Source organism: Salarias fasciatus, chromosome 5, assembly GCF_902148845.1.
Source record: "Salarias fasciatus chromosome 5, fSalaFa1.1, whole genome shotgun sequence".
In the NCBI taxonomy this organism is placed as follows: domain Eukaryota; kingdom Metazoa; phylum Chordata; class Actinopteri; order Blenniiformes; family Blenniidae; genus Salarias; species Salarias fasciatus.
In genome coordinates this window covers 23,764,431-23,785,077 of record NC_043749.1, presented here as the reverse complement: position 1 = coordinate 23,785,077, position 20,647 = coordinate 23,764,431, and the positions used below count along the sequence as shown (strand labels likewise).

Sequence of the window (20,647 nt, the reverse complement as noted above, 5' to 3'; positions counted from 1 at the left end):
GATTTAAGGCTCCATTTGCCCATGAATATCTGATGCCTATCTGTGGCGAAAGCCAGTGATCCTCTATCAGGTCACTGAGGTGTCGGAGGAAATCTAGCTCATCTCAATATGGCCATTTCTCTACTGTTTCCTGTGTGAATGTACATATTCATCCTCTGTCTTCATTGTCTGTGTCAAAATATAGAGAATGATTCATGTGCCACTCAAAACGTTCGCAAGGTGAGATTTGCCAAGATAAGCAAAAACTGAACAATTGTCTGGCTCCAAATGGACAAACGAAACCTTCTCAGCATCATTTTATACTGACTCAACTAACTGGGTGTCGTATGGGAATTAAGTTGCCAAGTTTTCTCAGTCTAGATTCTTGCGAAACCATCTAGTAAAAAAATGAAGGAAATAAAAAAAGAGAAAATCATCCTTTTGGAAAATGACAAGAATCACATCAACCATGGATAATATGTTGAGCCTTGTGTCTGTTAATGAATTTCCATCATTCATCTTCCATTTTTATCCAGTGGGATGTAGAGCTCCCAATCCCACCAGTCAACACCAAACAGAGAGACACATGTACGTCCATCCAGCACACAGTCAAACACAAATATGTGTTTTATAACTGTGTGAGGAAAGAGTACCCTGAGAAAAATGCTTGCACGGACAGAACTTGCAAACCCTGCACAGAAAGGTAGAGAATCGAACCAGAGACACCCAAACTCTGAGGAAAGCGAGCACTCCACTTCAACACTGTGCCATAGTGCAAAATGCTATCCAGCTCTGGATCCAGTTGGATAACAGTGACAGCAGCTGTGTTTTGATAGGACTGTAAACAGTGAAGCACATATCTCCACAGTATGAAATATGTCAGGTGTGATATGATGATCAGTGTAAATACAAACAAAACCACCAGCCCAGCTGCTCGAACAGCGTCCACTTTTAAAACTGTTGAAGTTGGAACAGGTTTCATGAATTTTCTGTGTGAATGAGAAGAAGACATCCCGACATCCCCTCCTGCTGCTCGCATGTCGCGTGCAGTCCCCCCCCCCCCCCCCCCCCCCCCCCCCCCCCCCCCCCTCTTGTTATACAAGTTTTAACTTCTGAAGCCCCCCGGAGAGAATGAAGATGCACATCAGAACGGCATTGTGTTGAAATCTCGGGGAGGGACCGCACGCACACAGATGCAAAGGTAGGTTCCCTCCCCCATGGGTGTGTCCAGCGCCGGAGACCTCAGCCTATCCACCTGCAGGAGCGCAGCCGCTTCCCCGCACTCCTCACTTGAGCGCCGCCGCGCACGGCGCACACAGCCTCCGCTCCGCTCCGCCGCTCGCCTCCAGGAACAACTCTTTTGTTTGTCGCCTCCTTTCTGTGGGAAATACAGAATCCGTTGGTGCGTGTTTAGAGATCACTCCAAGTTAAAGCGGCTGCGTTCAAGTTGATGTAAATCCGAGCGTGGTTTGGTTCTGGGATAACCGTGCGGGATCTGCGGCGGATACACTGACACTCCAGCCCGCGGACAGAGTCTCAGCAATCAGTGGATGGTTTTTTTTAATGTTCACCTGCTAAATCTGTGTTTGCTGGACCCAACTGGAAGGTAGGCCACAATGCAGATGATTTATTACTGTTGTTTTATATTTGTTGCTGTGACAGATGCGCTCATAAATCCATAGAAAGCCACATTTAGAGGCGAGCAATAATATTATCTGCGCTGCGCGTGCACGATTGAAACTGTAAGAAATAAGGAAAATGGAATAAAGTTAAATGTTTTTGCCTCAGATGGTGGATTTTGTTGATTTCCAGTAAGTTTGCTGATGATTTTTTAAGGAGATTTTCAGTGCGTCTTTTACGCGCGCAAGATGTTCGGGTTTTCTTCACTCTCTCACACCGGAGGAACCAGGATTAATATGTGTTTTTGAGACACGGAAAGTTCTTCCATGTGATGCTGCATCTTCTCATCAGACGTCTGTCAAGTCCTCCGCTGAGACTTTAAACAGTTTTAAATCCTACACGCTCTTATAAATGACACGTGGTTCATGTTCGCGTCCTCATAACTCAAAGCCCGGTCCGGCTTTATTTTGGTTTACAGGCTCCTTTGGAGTTCTGCCTTCGGGGCTCAATGTGGAACTTGATCTTAAACCCCGACTGACAGTTTGACCTCAAACTCCGATCCACGTTTACAAGCGAGCTAGATCAGTGACATGCATGGATAATCGCAGCAATGCGCCCTGGCTAAAACTGTTTTATTGTTTCCAAACCTGGTTACTTCAAACGCCATTTATCATAGTCTTTTTTTTTTTCTTTTTCCCTGTAAAGCTGGCATTACTTGCGGTTATGCCACCTATTCTCCACGCTGATAACTTGGAGCGTGTTCAGATCCCTTTTTTATGAGGATATTATCTCCAGCCCTCTTTGTGGCGGATAACCGCATGCTGATGCGCCCTGTGATTTCAGTCTGAGAGCTGCAAGTGTGACCAGGTTTATAAGAAGCAACTCCTCCTATTGCCGATGAAATCCGGCTCAGACTGTAAGATATTAGTAAGATTTCTTAAACTTATCATGCTTTTCCATCCTGAATGATTGATCTTATTGTGAGTGTCTGAGCTGGAAGGAGACTGTCCATCCACACTGTTCCCTTTATAACAGGCAGCAGCAGCAAACAGCAGCAAGAACAATTGTGGGCGTTCACAACAAGCACTTCAAATGGGGGGGAAAAAAATCATTTGAATATCCAAGATGAAAACACTTTTCTGCATCATCAGACTTTATTTTCTTGGTCCTTGTTGTTACATCCATTAGATCCTTTGGATTTTGTGAGCCGGCTGAACAGATTTGATTCCTCTGCAGATGTCAGAACTGTGTGCACACCGGATCGGCTTTCTGTGTTTTCAGCTTCCACAAACAAAAAGGCAAATATTGCACAACGTGTGTGAAGAAACACACCAATCTATTGTAGTGTTTTGGTAGCAGAGTGCTGGTTGCTGCAGTTGGTTTGTGAACTGAAAGGGCTTGGTTACTGTTTCATGCTGGTCCCTGTGTGTCTCGCAGCTCCTGGATTCTCTTTCTTCTCTATTAACAAACAGAGGGACAATGTTGAGGGACAAGCTGTGCTGGCTCCTGGCCCTGCTGGCCTTATCGTCTGGGGGGCTGCCCCCGTCTAACGAGCCCCTGTCTGCTCCCAGGATCTTCTTGTCCTTTAAGGGTAAGTTACTGAACGTAATCCTGTTTCTTTTATCCGTGTTGTGTGGTTTTGTGTTTCTCTTCAGACATGCAGATTTGCTTACAGGTGCAGGACTCACTCCTGTTCTCACTCACAGCGTCTTGGTCTTGTATGATAACGGGTTGACTATTAGTACCAGCTGAATACAGGTCCTGGCAGGCCTGGCGTTTGTCCCCTTGCTGCTCGACAGGGACGTTAATTGTGTGATTGTGTTTGTGAGGCCTGATGAGAGGGACGACGAGATGTGTCACCGATTGTCCCGAGTATGCGGCGCTTGGAAATGTGTCTTCATGTAAAGGCCTGCCTGCTATTAGTTTTCCAAACAGGCCTTTGTGTGACCTCGGCTCCCTTCTGAAATCAAGTCAGATTTAACACTTGGCTGGGCGCGCACTCAGGGTGCACATCCAGCATGTTATGAATGTTAGCCGGTGCCACATGAGACCCTGTGTGTGTGTTGAAGAGTCCTGTTAAAATAGGTCTCAGTGGTGCAGGCTCGAGTGTTTTGTCACTTCACTGTTGGCACGGCCATTGTGCCCACGACTGTTGGTGACGCTTTCCCCTACCTGTAACTGAAAAAAGCATGTTGGTAAGACTCTTGTGCTTTTTGGATTCATGGTTTTTAATGAGATCGCCTCATGTCAGATCAAGTTAAGTCCAGTGTTAACATGCCTGAATGCTAAATGGGTTTTTGTTTTTTTTGTTATTTGAAGGATCTTATTGAGAAATAATCTTTCTACAACTGTGGAAAAGTTGACTTTTTTTGATGTCTGTCTTCATGGTCTTTTTAAACGCAAAACATGATTTATAAACAAAATGCTGAAAGACAGGAAATGCAATGTTTGCTTGAGTTTAACTCATGTTGCACCCTTCATGCCCCACTTGAAACTGAAAATTGTTGCTGAAGACAGTTTTATCTTCTTCCTTCTTGGATCTTTAGTGTTTTGCTTATCTGTTTGTTTTCTGCCGTCCTCCCTCCAATCCCATCTCCTCTCCTTTCTCCCTAATGGAGCTGGATTTCACACACTAATGATCTCACATTTACTTGGTAGAAACCAGTTCATTTATTTTTCTACTTATTTCTAATTGAATTCCTTTTTGTTTTTAATTAGTTTTGGGGGTTACTCTATGCCTCACAGAGCAACTTCAGATAGGTTCAGACTGCAAATGCGCATAAGCTGTGCATTCCCTAATTGTATTGGTTTTGCAGCGTACCACTGGGAACATTATTGTAATGTGCATTTAGTTATTTATTTAAATTACCAAAGAACATGGACACAGGTGCCGTGTCTGTACAGCGCTGCATACAAATATCTTTTGCTGTAAGAAAACGTCATATATATATATATATATATATATATATATATATATATATATATATATATATATATATATAAAAAACCAATATTTATTAAGTATTTCATTACGGATAACACCAAAAGTGGAGGAGGAACGACAAATAAAGCTTCTCAACTGTAGGAGCTTCTGCATTCAGCTGGTTTTGCACTTTGCTGTTGAGTGTGCCGTCTTTGACCCAGCCCCATGTTTATCCATAAAGGTCTCACCACATCAGTTCCCACAGATTATTAGCATTTTGTAGCTGGTAGAGAAGAGTTTGCTACATCTGGCTGGGATCCAGGTTTTTGCTATGAGAGAACCCCCCAGTTTGTCTTTGCCCTCCAAACATTTGCTCGGTATCGAAACAGCAGACTATGGGTCATATGCTCATGTCTCTGCAAAGAAAAATAAACCTGATATCGTACATATACTGCGCTGTAGATGTATACAGTGATAGGATCGCATTATTGGTTTATTCTATATCAGTACTTGCCTTCATAAAAACCAACATTTCTTCAACTCTTGCTCCCTTCAGTAAAACAGGAGCTCTCCGGTGACTCCTTCAGCAGCACATGACCAGTGCTTGTGTTGTAATGTCCTCTGGTCTTTAAACTTTACTCTTAAACGACCGAACACATATTTGGTCTCCTGAGTTGTTTTTTTTAAGTAACTCTAGTAAGATTAATATTGCCAAACCGTTACAGGAGAGCTCATGTTTTATGTTGGAGTAATCATGTTACCTCTGCAGATTACACATGCATCATAAACTCCCATTTCATGTCGTGAACTTGTGTTCAGTTTTCTTCCCTTTGTTTTCTTGTGTAACATTAGCAGCAGCATTATGGGTGAAGGTGGCGTGTTTGATCCGTTCACCCACATCGGACTGTATTTAGTCACTTTTTATGCTCACCAGGCTTCCTCATTTGCTCCTGCCATGATGACTGTGGCCACTAGAGGTCACGACTACAGGCAAATGTTTAGTTGTAATAAAGTACGCATTCAAGCTCTCAGTGCCAGATTTTATAGAGAAGAGTGTAAAGTGTTTACATCTCCAGCAACCTGAGCTCATCATTTCACCTGAAGCGGCTACCGAGCACGTTGTGCAGGCTGATTTATGAACTGTGATAAAGACGATAAGGACCAAGTGAGCAAACAGAGGCTAAGACCAAAGGAATGTCTTCTCAAAGCACATCCATCGTCTCCAGTTTTTCAGTTTCAAAGAAGCTTAAAAACTGCACACACACACATAGTTAAAAACCACCGCACAGCAATGCGTCCTTTTTCTAAAAAAGTAGAACTGAGGCTCATGCATTGTCCAATATTCTGCGCTGTAGCCGTTTTTGTTATTAGTGTCTTTGATTTAGAAGTGCAGTCAAAGTCATGAAAAATAAAGTCGGCAGAAGATTTAAACAATGATCTGATGCAGTTCTGTGGCTGTTTTTTTTCCCATGAAGACTGAACAGCACAGACTTGGATCAGCTGCTCACAGCTCCTATATTTACTTTCAAACAAGGTCTATAATCACATGCTATTTTAGTGCGCAGGGCTCTGTAAGGTTGTGACCCTTCAAACAGAAGCTAGTTACACCCGAGGTTAACTGCCCTCAAACTGTGGGAGAATGGCCCCATATTAACAAGTAATAGCTTGTTAAGCTAATCCTCGGGCACATTTGAAAGTGGTTAACTTTGTTTTTCTCCAGGATCTGTCGTACACGGCGTAACACCTGGGTACAAGGTTAATGCTGGGAAGAAAGCCCGGAGAGGAAAGACAAAGTCTGGCCGTCCTGTAATTGGACCGTTTCTCAGGGACAATCTTCTGGGTGCTCGGGCCTTTGCTCCCTCCCTCTTTTCGTCCCGTTTCGTGGGTCGACGCTCGTCACAGCTGAACAAAGACTTTGTTGTCTGCCGATCTCACCTGGCAGTTTTCAGGGTTCAGATCGGAAATGGCGACACGCACTTCCTCTCTATATTCTTTGCATAATTAGGAGCTGCTACTGAGTTTGAACTTTTCTGCTTGTTCTATTTCTGAATCTACAACAATAGACACCCTCCGCAGATTATGTTCTATAGACAGATTTATAGTACATGAGAGGAGGCTTTTGTATTCTACACATTATATGAGTGTGACGTCCCTCTGTGTAGGTGGTCCTGTGCTCTTGGCAGTCTTTTGACTTCTAATGTGAAAGAGAAAGCTTCGTAGTAATAACCACCAATGATATATCACACCTTTTCCCTGGATTATTAAACACTCCTCGCCCAACCTGCTCACTTCTTATGTAATTTTGACACTATAGAAAGAGCTAGGAGCCTCAGCCAAGCCTTGCTTGCAAGCTTGCGCGAGATCCTCGGACACTCGGGGTGGATCTTCAGTCTGTCCAGGCAAGTCCTGACAAAACAGACAAACAGGGTTCTTCAGCACATCCTAAAAGCCACGCAGACTTCCACCACTCGCAGCCGGCTCCTTCAATTATCCAGATGCGTCTCCTTCAGCCCAAGCGAAGAGGCAGCATGAGACTAACGTGTTCGATTGGTTAATCCCCAGGGCGACCGCAAATGAATTCAGTCAGCAAGTGTGTAATTTTCATAACCCAGAAACCTTCTTGCTGTTCAGCTGCAAAGCTAATGCCACTAATTAGTGTCTTCATCAGATCATATTACACATCACAGTGGATATTATTTTGTTACATGCATCATTAGATATGTTCAATATGAAGCAACATGCAGAGAGAAACACATTCTGGAAATTGCGCTTTTGTTTTTTTGTTTTTTTATAACTGCTAATAGATTTCATTTCACTTTCAGCTGTTACACACAAACACACACACACACAAACACACACACACTCAACCTCCATTGGGAATAATTTAGGGGTCAGTGTCATGCTCAGGATCACATTGACATATGGTACGGGTTGGGTGGGATTTGAACCGGCACCCCTGTGATTGAAAGACTTTGTCACCTCATTTAAATTGACTTCTAGTATTCTTTTGAGTGATTAATGTTTTACTTTGACATCTTTTATTTTTGATTCATTGGAAGAATAAATACTTTGCTAATTCACCTTCACAATCCTCTCCTTTTGCATGGTTTTTTTCAGCCCCGTTTTCTTTAAAATAATCTAAAGCATGCGCCCTTTATGTTGTAAATCATCATTTTAAACAAGCAGATCTCTGAAAAGCTGTCAGAAATCTTTCTAGATTGTTGTTGATAACAGCAGCAGTACCAGCACTGTGGGAAAAAAATGAATGCTTTTGGAACTGAATGGCATGCAGCAAAGAGAGATTTTCTTCTGCGAAATAGAAAAAAAAAAAAAAAAAAACTCAACGTGTTTATTTTGAGAGACAAGCAGACGCTCAATTCTGCTAGTTTTTCCAAAGAGGCAAATAATCATTTTTTTTCTGGGTCTAAAGTTTGCCGTTGCTCATATACAAGCTTATCTACTGTATATCCTCCTGCTTGCACATCTGTTTACTTCTTTCCCAGCAGGTAAATATCATCGGGACATGAGGTTAACAAGTTTGTCGCAGCCCTTGACTGCCCTGACCGACGTGAAAATCAAATCAAAAGAGATCTTTCAGGGTGCAGTGCTTTGAAAATGTCCTTTGGTGGAGTTCAGGCAGTTTGTCTCTCCATTCGCACCACTTGCGTGCATAAAGCTACATGTGTGCATCGACCATGCAACATTGTACCTGGTGGCAGTTTGTAATCCCAAAATATCTCATTTTGCAATCACCCCCCTTCAGAGGATGCCACGGCTCTGAAAATGTTTCCACAAACTAATGAGCGCGTGGTGACAGTCGCATGCAAGCCCCCAGCAGTTTGCACAACAGTTTGTTGCTTTCTCTGCCGACGACGTGCCGATGGAGGAGGGGCGGGGTGGCGCGCAGCGGCAACCTATGCTCTGCAGGATGCATTCTGTCAAACCAGGATTATTCAGGAGAGAGAAACAGAAGGCGACAGCTCCTGTGCTAAATATAGTGTCCTTCCTGGCTGTTTCTCTTTTTATCTTCGTCTTCCCCCTGCCTCATCATCCTCCTCCTCCTCCTCCTCTGCCTCTCTGTGCTCACACCCTCTCTGTTTAGGGGTGCACTCTTCCAGCACATGCAGGATACAAGAGGAATGATTGCTTTAAAAGTGTTTAAACTTCAATCTAGAAGAAGGAAAACCAGTGACAAGAGAGTGTGAGAGGCACATTTCTGATGTGCTGAACAAAAACATAAAACCAAGACTTTTGTTTTTGGTTTTTCATGAGCTGATCTTAAGATTTTTTGTAAGTAAAATAGATATGTAGATACTGTATTAATCCAGAGGGAAATTCTCTCAAATATTGTTCACAGATATATCTGAATCTGTGTTAATTATCTCTTCTCCTGGGCCAACATGGTCCATCCACCCCACAGGTGTGACGGATCAGGATGCTGATTAGACAGCAGCATAGTCACCAGACATGTTACCCACTGAATGTTTGGGTGTTTTGGAAATGACTACATGTTTCAGTTCTTGCAAAATATCCAGCAACCATTGAAGAGAAGTGGATCATCATTCCACAATCAACAACCTGATCAGTTCAATGTGAAGGAGATGCGTTGCACTATTCAGTTTTCACACCAAATACTGACGTGCTTTCTGACAAACTTTACTCATTTCCAGTCCTTATATTACTTGGTCTCCACTCTTAAATGTCGTCACTGTGAGAAAAGCACATGTACATTTCTGCTACTAATAACAGGAACAAGATTGGAAATGCATTTATTTAATTTCAGTCCTTCCTCTGAGCTGGAATGCAGAGCATATAGGAACTTATTAACGCTGGAATCACCCCCCATGGTGATAAAAATGCACAACATCCAAATGAAAATGTAATCACTCGGCTATTTATTATTCCTGCTATTAGGCATTTTAATCAAAGATTTAATTATTTGCGTGGGGGAGGATCACATTTTCTCATCATGTTTCATCAGAATGAGACCATCTTCTCGAATAAGTTCAGATGCAGCAAACCCCAGACGAGCAAACCACGACGAAGCAACCGACCTGCATATTTATGGGCTGAGAATTTACCAAGGTAGTTCTGAACAAGCAGCAACGTCTGATTACAGCATTTTGAGTCCAATCTGCCTCAGTTTTACTGCGTTCTCGCTCTACTTCTTCCCAAGTGACTGCTCACGCTTAAGCCTCAGTCTAAGTCAGTTTTTGTGGTAATCTTTTTCACACTGAGATTTTGTTTGGGGGCCGTTGTGCCTTTATTACTCCCCGTCGGCCGTGTGAAAGGCAGCGGAGCAGAATGGCAGAACAATTCGTTCCACCGCTGATACACCTCTGTGTCAGCCTCAGTCGCAGTATCGGAAGCGAGAAGGTGCCTGTGTGAGCGGGCGGGCGGCGCTGCGGGGGTACACACACACACACACACACACAAACACGTGCACACCAATGTGTTACACACTCTTTTGCGGGAAGCGTCAGGCTGTTAAAAACCACACTGGTCAATCTTTGCTTCACTTTGTGTGAATCTGCAGAACTCAGTGACATTAAGGAAACTCTACGTAGCAGTTACAGCATCTTTAAGTGAAGGAGGCAAGTGACACCTTTAATATATGACAAAACAACTAATTCCTGCTTTTATGTGCAGACCACCCCTCAGAATTTTTTCAAAGCAGAAAAATCTTCTAATTTAGGATGTTTAATCACAGTTTCTGTGATCAGTTCGCTGTAACAATGCTGTCACTGTTTCTCAATCCATTTTGTGAATCGATGTAAAACAGAACAAAACAAAAAAAAAACTGTAAATGGTCACAGTGATTGATGTGTCCCTGTTTGAGCCCAGTTTGGGCCTGGGGGGACATTCTACATGGAGTATTCCATGGTTAATGGGTAACTGAATTTCCTGTAGGTGCTGATGTGAATATGTGTTTTTCTGTCTCTCTGTGTTTATCCTGACCACCTGTTCACTGCCGATTCTCAGTGTTTGACACTGGTTTCAAGATACATACTGTATAAATTAGCTGAGTTTGCATGTTCTCCCTGAGCGTGAGTGAGTTTCTTCCAGTTAGTCGGATTTCCCCACAGACCAAAAACAGGCCCGCGAGGTTGATGGTGACCCTCGATTCTCTCTAAGTGTGAATGTGAGTGTGTGTGGAGCAGCGGCCTGTCAGGGTGTATCCTGCCCTCATCTATGGTCACCCTGGATCGGCTCCAGCACCTCGTGGCCCTGTGTGCATTTTTATTTCGCTCTCTCAGGACTTTCAGCAGATTGCACATGGGCTGAATTTTTTTCACACTGATCAAGAGACCCAAAGTTAACCAATCTGAAGTTTTCAACACTACCTTTTACTCACCGTGTCTTTTGCATACCATCAAAACTTTGCAATTTAAGCTAAAGCGCTCTCTTTGAGTCGTCCTTGTTCTCTGTAGGGGCTGCTTTGACAGGTTCAATAAGCAGTCCTGTCAGCTCTCTGTCTGCTTTGTAAAGGGGGGCAACACTCAGCAGGGGCTGTGATGGATGTGGGTGCGTGAGTGCCGTTAAGTGAGAGACCGTGTGTGTGTGTGCGTGTGTGCTCGTCCTGGTGTGTGTTTGCGTCTCTTGGTCCCCGCTGTAGCCAATTTTTTTAGATCGAAGTGTGGCAGACAGGATAAAAATAGATGTGAGCCACGGCGGCGTGTCAGACCCACATCTCTTTATTCCCTCATGTTTGAGAAACATTGTTTGAGAAAAGTAGTTAGTGTGTCCTTTGTAATTGTTTTCCGGTGTGCCTCTGAGCACTAATAGAGTTCATAATTCTTGAGGTGTGATTTGAATTATTACCGGGGGCAGATTACTATCTGGGCTTTGCTGAACCACTTGCAGAACAGGGGCGGAGGAGCTGAAGAGTCGTTGAGGTTGGAGATGAGAGTAATGGCTTCACAAGCAGTGGTTTTATTAAGATCCACAGTGACACGGAGGGATGGGAGGGAGAGTCTTTTAATATTTATTTCAAGTCCATGTGGTTCTGTCTGCATTGTTTGTTTGTTTGTGTGTGTGTGTGTGTGTGTGCGTGCATGTGTGTGTGGGTGCTTGCAGAGCTTCCTTGTGAAGAGCCGCTATCTCTGACACCGCTTTGGTTCGGTTGCCATGGCAGCGTCTACCTGTCACTCCTCACAAACTGAATCGGGTTCAAATGACTCTCTCCGCAGAGAAGAGGTGCTGGATGCAATCACAGCTCTGTGATTATTTCCCCAGATGTCTGCTGCCTCGTCTTCTCCGAGGAAATCCTGGAGTGAAGCGGCATCGAGTCCTCTCGGCTCTGTTGACACAAATTTGAAAAGGAAGTGGCTAAAACAATAGAGTTTGATTAGGGTGCAGTGTGATCTGCTGAAGGTGGTGCAGAGGAATGGAGAGTATTTGTACTGATTTGTGTGCCGAGCCCTCAGAACGGTGGATGTGTGCTCCAGATGTGACTGAGGTGTGGGAGTCCGCCGGGATTTGAAGCTAGAACTAAAATTAAGGAGGCACCGGGTCAAGGGCACATCTCCCCTTGTTTACCTTAGACAGCTATCATTCATTTTCATTCGTCTGTCAGTGTGGGGATCTTGTTACTGCAGCACCGTTGACCTCATTCGTGTGTTTTGAACAGTTGTTGCGGTACATCGCAGGATGAAGGCTGTCAAAGATGAGTGTTTTTGGATGATGCTGTATTTACATCAATGAGTCTTCAATTTGTACGAAAACCTAAAATCCATACCTGATCTTAAACAGGAAGGAAATATATATATATATATATATATATATATATATATATATATATATATATATATATATATATATATATATATATATATATATATATATGTATAATGATATAAGGATTGTGAGATTTTATTTCACACTCAAACTGAATGATCTTGATATAACACAATGGTATTTTCATATCCAGAAACATTAGATTTGTCGGTGATGTTTTCGGAAGGCACTGTGAACTGTAACTCTACATAATGTATTCTGGCACACACATTTAGGAGCCAGTATGAGCTCTTTCAGGATCACCTCGGGAGGTCAGTCAGCTCACCGTGGGACAAAGGTCACTGGTTTACGTCTCGTCTCCAGAGTCACGAGAACTGAGACAGCTTTTAATCAATCTACTGATTTCAGCTCTCAAAATATATGGTCACTGATTAAAATGACAAAACTTGAATGATCTTAAAGTGATTTAATTCTCTTTTGCAATATTACAATTGATAAATATACTAAATAAACCATTTATTTTCAATTATTAAAAAATAGTCATAAAATATTAGTGGTATTCCTCCATTTGTGTCTGGAAGTATTGAAAAAATGTGATATTTTCCATCTGTTGAAAACAGTTTTCTGGTCGCACGTTGCATTGCCTGACTGTGAAGGTTGCTGTCTTACAAGTTTATTTTTCTATCGATAAGCCTAAAATTAAAGGGTGTTGCTTGATGAGAGGAACATGCTGCCTGGACAGTACACAATAAACCAGTGTTTAAAAGATAAGAATGCTATTAAGTAGAAAATGATAGGACATATTCGTGCTCTGGTTGACACACCAAGGAGAGAGGGAAAAAAAAGGAGGGAAGGCAAAGATACAGAAAGACAGACGGTGTCTGATAAAGGAGTGAGAGAGAAACGAGGGTTGTCTGTAAGTCGCACTGAGAGGAGGAAAATGTGAAGGGAGCAATAGAGCACGGTCTGACGAGGCTCTGAGAGGACTAATGGACTGCAGGGCATCAGTGTCAGGTTTGCTATCTTAGCCAGAATGTGGATAAATGGAGGGATTTGAGAATGAAAAGAAGGAGAGGAGCGTGGGTGCACAAAGGCATACTTGGGAAAAAGTCATGTGTCTGCTCCCCATTAGTTCTGTGTAAGTGTTGGATAAGATGGTTTACTTCAGCCGCTGACTGCCGGGATGGCCTCCGCAGGTCAGCGCTGCGCCTCTGCCCCGGCAGTGACCTCCCGCTACACGGCCCGATGCTGCACACAATGAAAAGTGCCGCCTTTATTCACACTTACAGATTGTCATACAAATTGTCCTCGAAGCAGTGTTGAGGTTTGGCACAGGGGAACGTCTGGACTGAGGCCAAAACAATTTTTGAGCTATACGTCTATTCACTGACAACACGGGACGACGTGAGGCCGAAATGCAAACGAGCACAAATATTTCTTTCTGCTGAGTGTTTACGTGATCATTGAAGTTGATTTACGGCAAGAATGGGCAACCACAGCAAACTTTTTCATGTGTCTCAGATATTTTTTTGAAGCCCTGAGAATTAATGTGAACTAACTAATTTATGTGATTCTTGCTCAAAGGAACCTTACAGTCGAGTTTCACCATGAACCGAACAGAGGTCGTAAAAGCGGTGTCCTGCTATAGGTTTATGAACGCTTTAAAATTCCTTCTGCTCCTCCTATCGGAGCTGTTTATCATTCTATTCTCCCACATATGCTACACATACATTCCCCGTACATGAAGCACAGAGGGTGAAAACCGAACCTCTGTCAGATACTAACATTGTTACTGAAACCACTTTTAAAGTTTGAGCTGTGAATGCCTGGTAAAATAGCAAAGGCTTTCTTGTCAGATTGATTTTGCTGCAATCAGATTTGTATTCCCTGTGTTCCATTAGCCGCTGTGGCTTCAGGCAAGTGATGCCTGAGTTTGAAGGTCAGCCCTTTGAGTGAAATCATGCATGTGTGGGCGAGAACCCCCTGAACCCATCTCGTCCTGGAAGAACAACAGAGACCAGCGGGATGGAGCAGGAAGAGCCGAATGTGACGGAACATGAGGGTTCCAGGCCCTGTTTTCTAGGGTTCATACACTGATGGGCTTCCTGATAATGTGATGATTGTGGAGGGGAGGAGATGGCCTCTCATCCCTAATCATTGTGGTGGTTGCATTGACGAGGTGCCAAGATTTTCTCCATGCCTGCCCAGTTCACGCCCCTTTGCCTCCGAGCTTTGTCCGTTGGTCCTGTTCTCAGGAGCCTTTGTAGGTGTCCCTAATGGCATGTTGGCAGTGCTGCCCACAGTATCTGTGCCATATGTGTGTGTCTGTGTCCGTGCATACATATGTATGAATGAAAAATGGGAGTAAGGGCCTCCTGTGTTGCTGTTTTTATTGTTGTTGTTGGTGTCGACGCCTCACTCATCCCGGTGAATGGCCTGCTCGGGCTCAATAGGAGAGGGGCGTTTGTGTGGGCTGGGTCCATCATTCATTTACTTCATTCACGTCCCCGGGGAGGCGAAGGAGGAGTGGCATACAACATTGGCACGGCATTAATGCTCAAAGCATCTCTCGCTGTCCTCTACCTCCCTCTGCTCGCTCCCTCTCTGCCTCTCATCATTCTTGTCTCTCACTTTTTCTCCTCTTGGCACAAACGGAGCAACAGTCATCACTCAAAGCTTGGCTATGATCCTGGGCTTTCATGTTCTGTTAGATTTCATGTTGGATGAATTGATGCTCCTCTGGACCTCATACTTCACCACGCTACAATGATGGAAGACCGCAGACGGCCTTTCAGGGCGCATTTACCAAGCAGCACCTCTTGGCACAAACAGAGGCACAAACTTCTTCTTCATGCCTGACAGATCTGGTTTTAATGTGGTCGACTCAGCTGAGGATCGGGCAGAGGCAACAAAAAATGTCTTTTGACACTGGGAAGATCTCCAACCCGACCGAGTTGCTTTTCAAGTGTAATCGCATTAGTAACATTTAAGATGCTTCAAATTCATCAGGCTGTGGTTTCAATGACGCTGCAGTCAATTAACATGCAGGATTGAGAGATACTGAAACGTACCTTTTCAATACCAAGGAGGGATTAAACTCTGTCCTACTTATCCAACTATTTATCATTATATAGACACAAATGGCTTGTGCACAAATGTGTGTCATTTGTAGCTCCTTTTGTTATTGTGACTGGAAAACAAAGAAAATATGGATTTTTGCAGAATGTCTTATTGAAATAACTAAAAACACCAGTTCATCATTTCGACCTCATTGTTTTAAAGATCTGACTCACACTGTTGGTACTTGCATACTTGTACCTGTGCAGGTCGGATTAAGGTGATGCGTCATTCTTTTGCATGTTAAAGTTTGACTTGATCAATAAACCAGCAGAACCAACCTGCAGATTCAATTTGAATAAGTTTGTCATGTCTTTTCCACACATAGACCTGTTTTTGTGACGATCCAAAGATCATCTCTTTGCACTCCTGACTATTTTTCATGTTATGTTGTCAATGATTCACTAGTTATTCAGATGATCAAAACCAGACAACTGGAAAAGCTTCAAGAAAAAAAAATATGGCAAGCTGCAAGCAAACAAGCCCCAAGCAGGAAAAAAAAAAAAAAAAAAAAACCTTGTCTCCTGTTCAGATCTGATGAATGAAGAACAGATAATGCAGATAGGAAAGGGGAGTGTGAGCGAGAGAGGCCACTCATAAAAGAGAGAAGGCTCCCTCCATTCCTGGTGTTGAGCAGGGTGTGTTTGGGTGCCTTATCAGCGCAGAGCGGATGGCTAAGCCCTGATTTATGACAAGGTATGACAGCGGAAGATAAGAGGGTTTTTAGCCTCCGTGCGTCTGTGCAATCGCTGGCCTCCTTCAGCACCTCGTGTGCGAACGGATGGAGGGTGACTGTGACCAACATTTCCCTCTGTCACGCACGCTTCCCACTTCCACCTGATAAGACTCCTCTTATTTGGCTCCTTCTCTTTATGTGTCGCTATCTCCTTGGCGCTCGCCAATCGAAACATGCATTTCCAGCTGATGCTTCCTGACGGAAAACTTTTCAGTGTTTCAGTGCAGCCGTGCGCCGTGACGTGTGCGCTAAACCAAAATAACTGCAGAGTGGCGTGCTGGCCGAGGTGTAAATGTGCTACAACAAGACAGTTAAACTGTTGGAAAGGTCACTTCAACATTTCTTATCTCTCCCCGCTGCATGCTAAAGCTCGCGGAGCGCGGCTGCCAACAATAACATACCAGACAAATCAGAATCATTTTCTGATTTGTTGCATCTGGAGTTTTTATTTCGCTCTGTGCACGTACTTGATAAATCCAGCCGTGTGAACAAGTGGCTGTCTCATTTGCCCCGTTTCATGCCGGGAGTGCAGTAATTGTCTGCCAGTTTTGACTTGATGGGTTTTTCTGTGAACCACAGGCTCTGGTGTGGTTTGTGGAGGACAGATTATATTGTGTAATGTTTTTATTGCTCAATCCATCTGTTCCCGATTCCTTAACCCAAGGAAGCCTTTCAGCTGTTACGTCCGTCCGCCTTTTTTTTGTTCTTTTCCTGGTTAAAGCTCACGTTTCAAAGTCGCCATATCGTTTGGGGAATCACATCAAAATGAATTTGACACTAACTATAACTTCTCACTCATCCTCTCCTTGCTGGCCCTGAACAGACATCCTCTGCGTGCCGACCCGTATGGTCATGGGTGAGAAAAAGGCCGCGGGGTCACGGAGTAGGATGTCCCAGCTGTCTATCAAACATGAAAGCCACCAAATTAACAGGCGCTGGGGTTTTAAAAGTTAAGGGTGAGTGCGTCAGTCAGCTACAGAAGTTTAAAAAGGGCCGTGGATTACACAGACAGACAGTAATCTATAGGTCTGTCAGCCTGTCACTCAGCTTGACCTTGGGTAGCTTTGCTTTAATTGCAGGGTGGGATAAGAGAGCGGGGCCCACCTTCAGCAGACAATTCACATTATCCATTAAAGATGTAATGGCTGCCAACATGTTTCATCTTGAATGACATTTTTTTTTTTGCTTTCAAAGCACATATTTAACCTATTGGAATGTAAATGCTTGTTTTCAGCCTGTAATTATTTGCTGTGAAGCCCCTTCATTTTTAAATAATTCAGTCCATTCATGTCGAGAGCGATTGTAACATGCAGCATTCTGCGGTTTCATACCAGAGTCTGAACCAGTTTGTCTGAGGATACTTGAATAAATCTAAAGCTGTAGCTGATGGTAATGCTCTATTTTAACGTTACTGCAAATCTTTATTAGGTTTCACTAGAATTCTGAACTGTCGTCTCCAATTGTGTTGTATTGTGATTAAATTACCAAGCGTCCAGTGAAATTATCGTCTCCTGACTGACCTTTGCATCTTTAAATGTAAGACGAAAATGGCATCCTCTGACCACAAAAAGATGGATCTCCAGACAATGTTGTATAGCACTTCCTGTCTGCATTCCTTTCTGCCGCCCCCTCCCCCATTTCTGCCCCTTATCCCTTTGCCACGACCCCCCTGTTCCCACTACCACCATGTCCATCATGCAACACCAAGGAAAAAAGAAAAAAGAATGGCCTTGACTGATGGTCATCACCCCCTACTTTGTTTTCTCCCCCTCGTCTCCTCCCATTTATGCCAAGCAGACAGTCAAACAGCAAATAGACGAGTTAGCGCGGATGTTCTTTCACTCGCAGCAGCCAGTCAGCTAATTCTCACCAGTTGGCCTCCGTAGTTTCTTTTCTTCCCACCGCTCTCACCAAACTTTCCTGCTGATTCTCATTGAAAGTTGGTATCGAATCCCCCTGTGCTTGCATGTATTCGTGTGGATCCGAGGCTGCGTTAAACCCTTCTCATGATTGGAAATGCACTGAAATTCAGAGAGAGATAACTGCTCAAAGGGAGGCAAACAAAAGATGATTGATTAAAAGCAGCAGTGGGATGCTGGGCCTGCTGATAACTTCTGTAGTCGACTGGCAAAATATCAGTTTGTCTGTCGTGTGCGCTCACACACACAGTGAGCTGCAAAACCCATCTCGCCATCAAGGAATCACTAAAGAAACAGCTGCTGGAATTCATAAGCACACAGAAAATGGATTTGAGGACTCGCCGATGTACTTTGAGCCTCTGCCTTGCCTGATCTGACGAAGGGCTGAGCGACAGAGGATACCTGCTGGAAGAAGCTGGAACCCCTGAAATAAAACACCAATATTATTTCACTTGCGAGTAGCTCCATGAAACAATATAATGTTGTTTCTGGATTACTCCCAAATCACAAGAGCTCAGGTGTTACCTGTACAAACTTTTCATGGAATATCTGTGTGATTATTTGAGAATTTAGCCCTGAAATGTGCGAATATCCTGCTGGTTAATTTGTTGTTCTTAGCACGGCTTGCAAGCTGAATTTGTTTCTCTAAGAGTAATTACCTTCTGATTCCACTGCGGAGGTCAATGCAATATTGATTTTGTCAGATGGCCAGTGCACAGGCAGGCCATTCATGATTGTAGTTTATTACTGAAGGAATGTAGGGTTTTATCTATTTACACAAAGAGAAACATTTCCATGGAAAAGCGTGGAAAGGTTAAATAGGATTCATTAGATATTTCTGAATATTTATTTTCCTATCACTGTGAATGATTTGCAGTTGAAAGGTTTTGCAGATGAGAGATTCATTGTCAGAATCATTATGCCAGTCTGATGGAAACAACATTGACAATGTGGGGAAAATATACTGAAACATTTTCAAATCAACATAAGATAAAAAACAAAAACGAACAAAAAAAAAAAGATACCTCTTGTTTTTGTAGACATGTGACTTTGAATGAATGCCACACGTCTTTCAAGATCTTTTCATTTTAAAATATCCAAACTAGTTTTTATGAATGTGCACCAAATGATACAATGATTTGTTTCAAAAAGACACAAAAAACAATGAGAATTCCACTCAGAATTTGTTCAGGTTTTTCAGTTTGGACTGAGCAGCGGCCCACAGATGCTTTCTTCATGACTAATGTGCTACTTTACCAAACACTTGTCAAGATAAACTAACTCCTCGATCAATAATGTGTTGCAGGGAGACTGTGCTGAGCTAATCATTAATATGGCAACGTCTAATGCTCTCTGGGCTGAAGCACATTTTGAGTCCCTTGTCTCTGAGCACAAAGGCTACTAGACAAATGAGGAAGTGCTTAAACACAACCATGCCACACTGCTCAACAACCAGCTGCCTGAATGAGGAGCATTCTCTGGTTGTCCTTTGCCTGTCATGTGGCATCAGTGCACAAGGCTTGACTGGGATCTGCGCTGACACGTACCTGGTTGGGGGGTGACCCCGGTATTTTCTGGTATTGACACGGGGTCAAGTGGGTGTGTGCTGCAGAAGGGTGTGCAGTATTATGTAGACAGAACACAGGCAGATGGGCTTCTGGCGCTCACCCCATTAGTGGATTTTAGTACGGTGAATTCACAGATGTTTGTGACCCCGGAGCTCAACTGGCTGCCGCCTCCGTCCAACAGGAGTGAGGACAGTCTCATGTTCACATTACGAACCACTAACTGGTATACCTTAAATGAGTGAACAATATCCTACGAGATGCTTTAAAGTGGATGCTTCATTTTTAAGGAACAATTTTAGTGCTTAGAATTGAATCAGATAATGGACGGAAAAGTGCTGCTCCGCGGGGGGCGATGTGGGGCACATGGCGCACTCCAGCCACAGCCCTCTGTTGCTTTGCATCCATTATTATCCTGATCTGCAGCAGAGCTGAACGTGTGTGGGGATGTTGTAGCCAAAGTCGTTAATTGAGAAATAATCAATGCCTTTTTGGTCAAAAGCAGCAACAGCAAGCTGGAGTCTGTCAAACAGTGGTGCACAAGAACATCCTGATGGACCCACATTTCTCTTCTGGCACTTGCAACGAGGTCCTCAAATCTTTCTCAGTATTTGAATAGAGATACAATCTAATTAGACATGGCTTTGACAGTCCTCTTAATATATCCGACAGTTTAAATACTTTAATGGGTGAAGAGCAATCCTGCCATTCATGGCACTATTCATTCTCACTGCTCGCGTTTCCCGTATGGCCCTGCTCCTTCCACCTGTGGCATGCTGGGTGCCAAAGAAAGGAGTGAAGGAATCAGCAGAAAAAGGCCCCTGTTATCTCAGCGGGCTGGTATGCAGACAGAACCGTGGATGCTGGCAGGACCAGACAAGCCAAGGAAAAGGAAAGGTGTCGGAGGAAGCTTGGCGATGAATGAAAATAGCATTAAACAGCCATGATTTAAGATAGGCCCGGATGTTCGGATTTTTTTGGACGAGCTGCGAGCATGACCACATCTTGAAAAGAGCCAGCCAAGTTGATGCAGGACGGGAAAATAATAAAT

The 20,647-nt window shown here is 43.6% G+C and overlaps 1 protein-coding gene across 4 annotated transcripts in view; it reads left to right on the top strand.

Moving 5' to 3' along the window:
- The first annotated feature begins 1,247 nt into the window (after window positions 1-1,247).
- sema3fa (sema domain, immunoglobulin domain (Ig), short basic domain, secreted, (semaphorin) 3Fa) overlaps window positions 1,248-20,647 on the top strand; it is a 49,803-nt gene continuing 30,403 nt past the window's right edge. Inside the window, exons 1-2 of one of the 4 annotated variants that reach the window (XM_030092735.1) lie at window positions 1,248-1,585; window positions 3,074-3,190. In XM_030092735.1, coding sequence (XP_029948595.1) covers window positions 3,079-3,190 — 112 coding nt within the window. In that variant the 5' untranslated portion in view covers window positions 1,248-1,585; window positions 3,074-3,078. Of the gene's footprint in view, window positions 1,586-3,036; window positions 3,191-20,647 lie in introns of all 4 variants that reach the window. The other 3 variants (XM_030092736.1, XM_030092734.1, XM_030092733.1) reach the window with 3 other exon arrangements.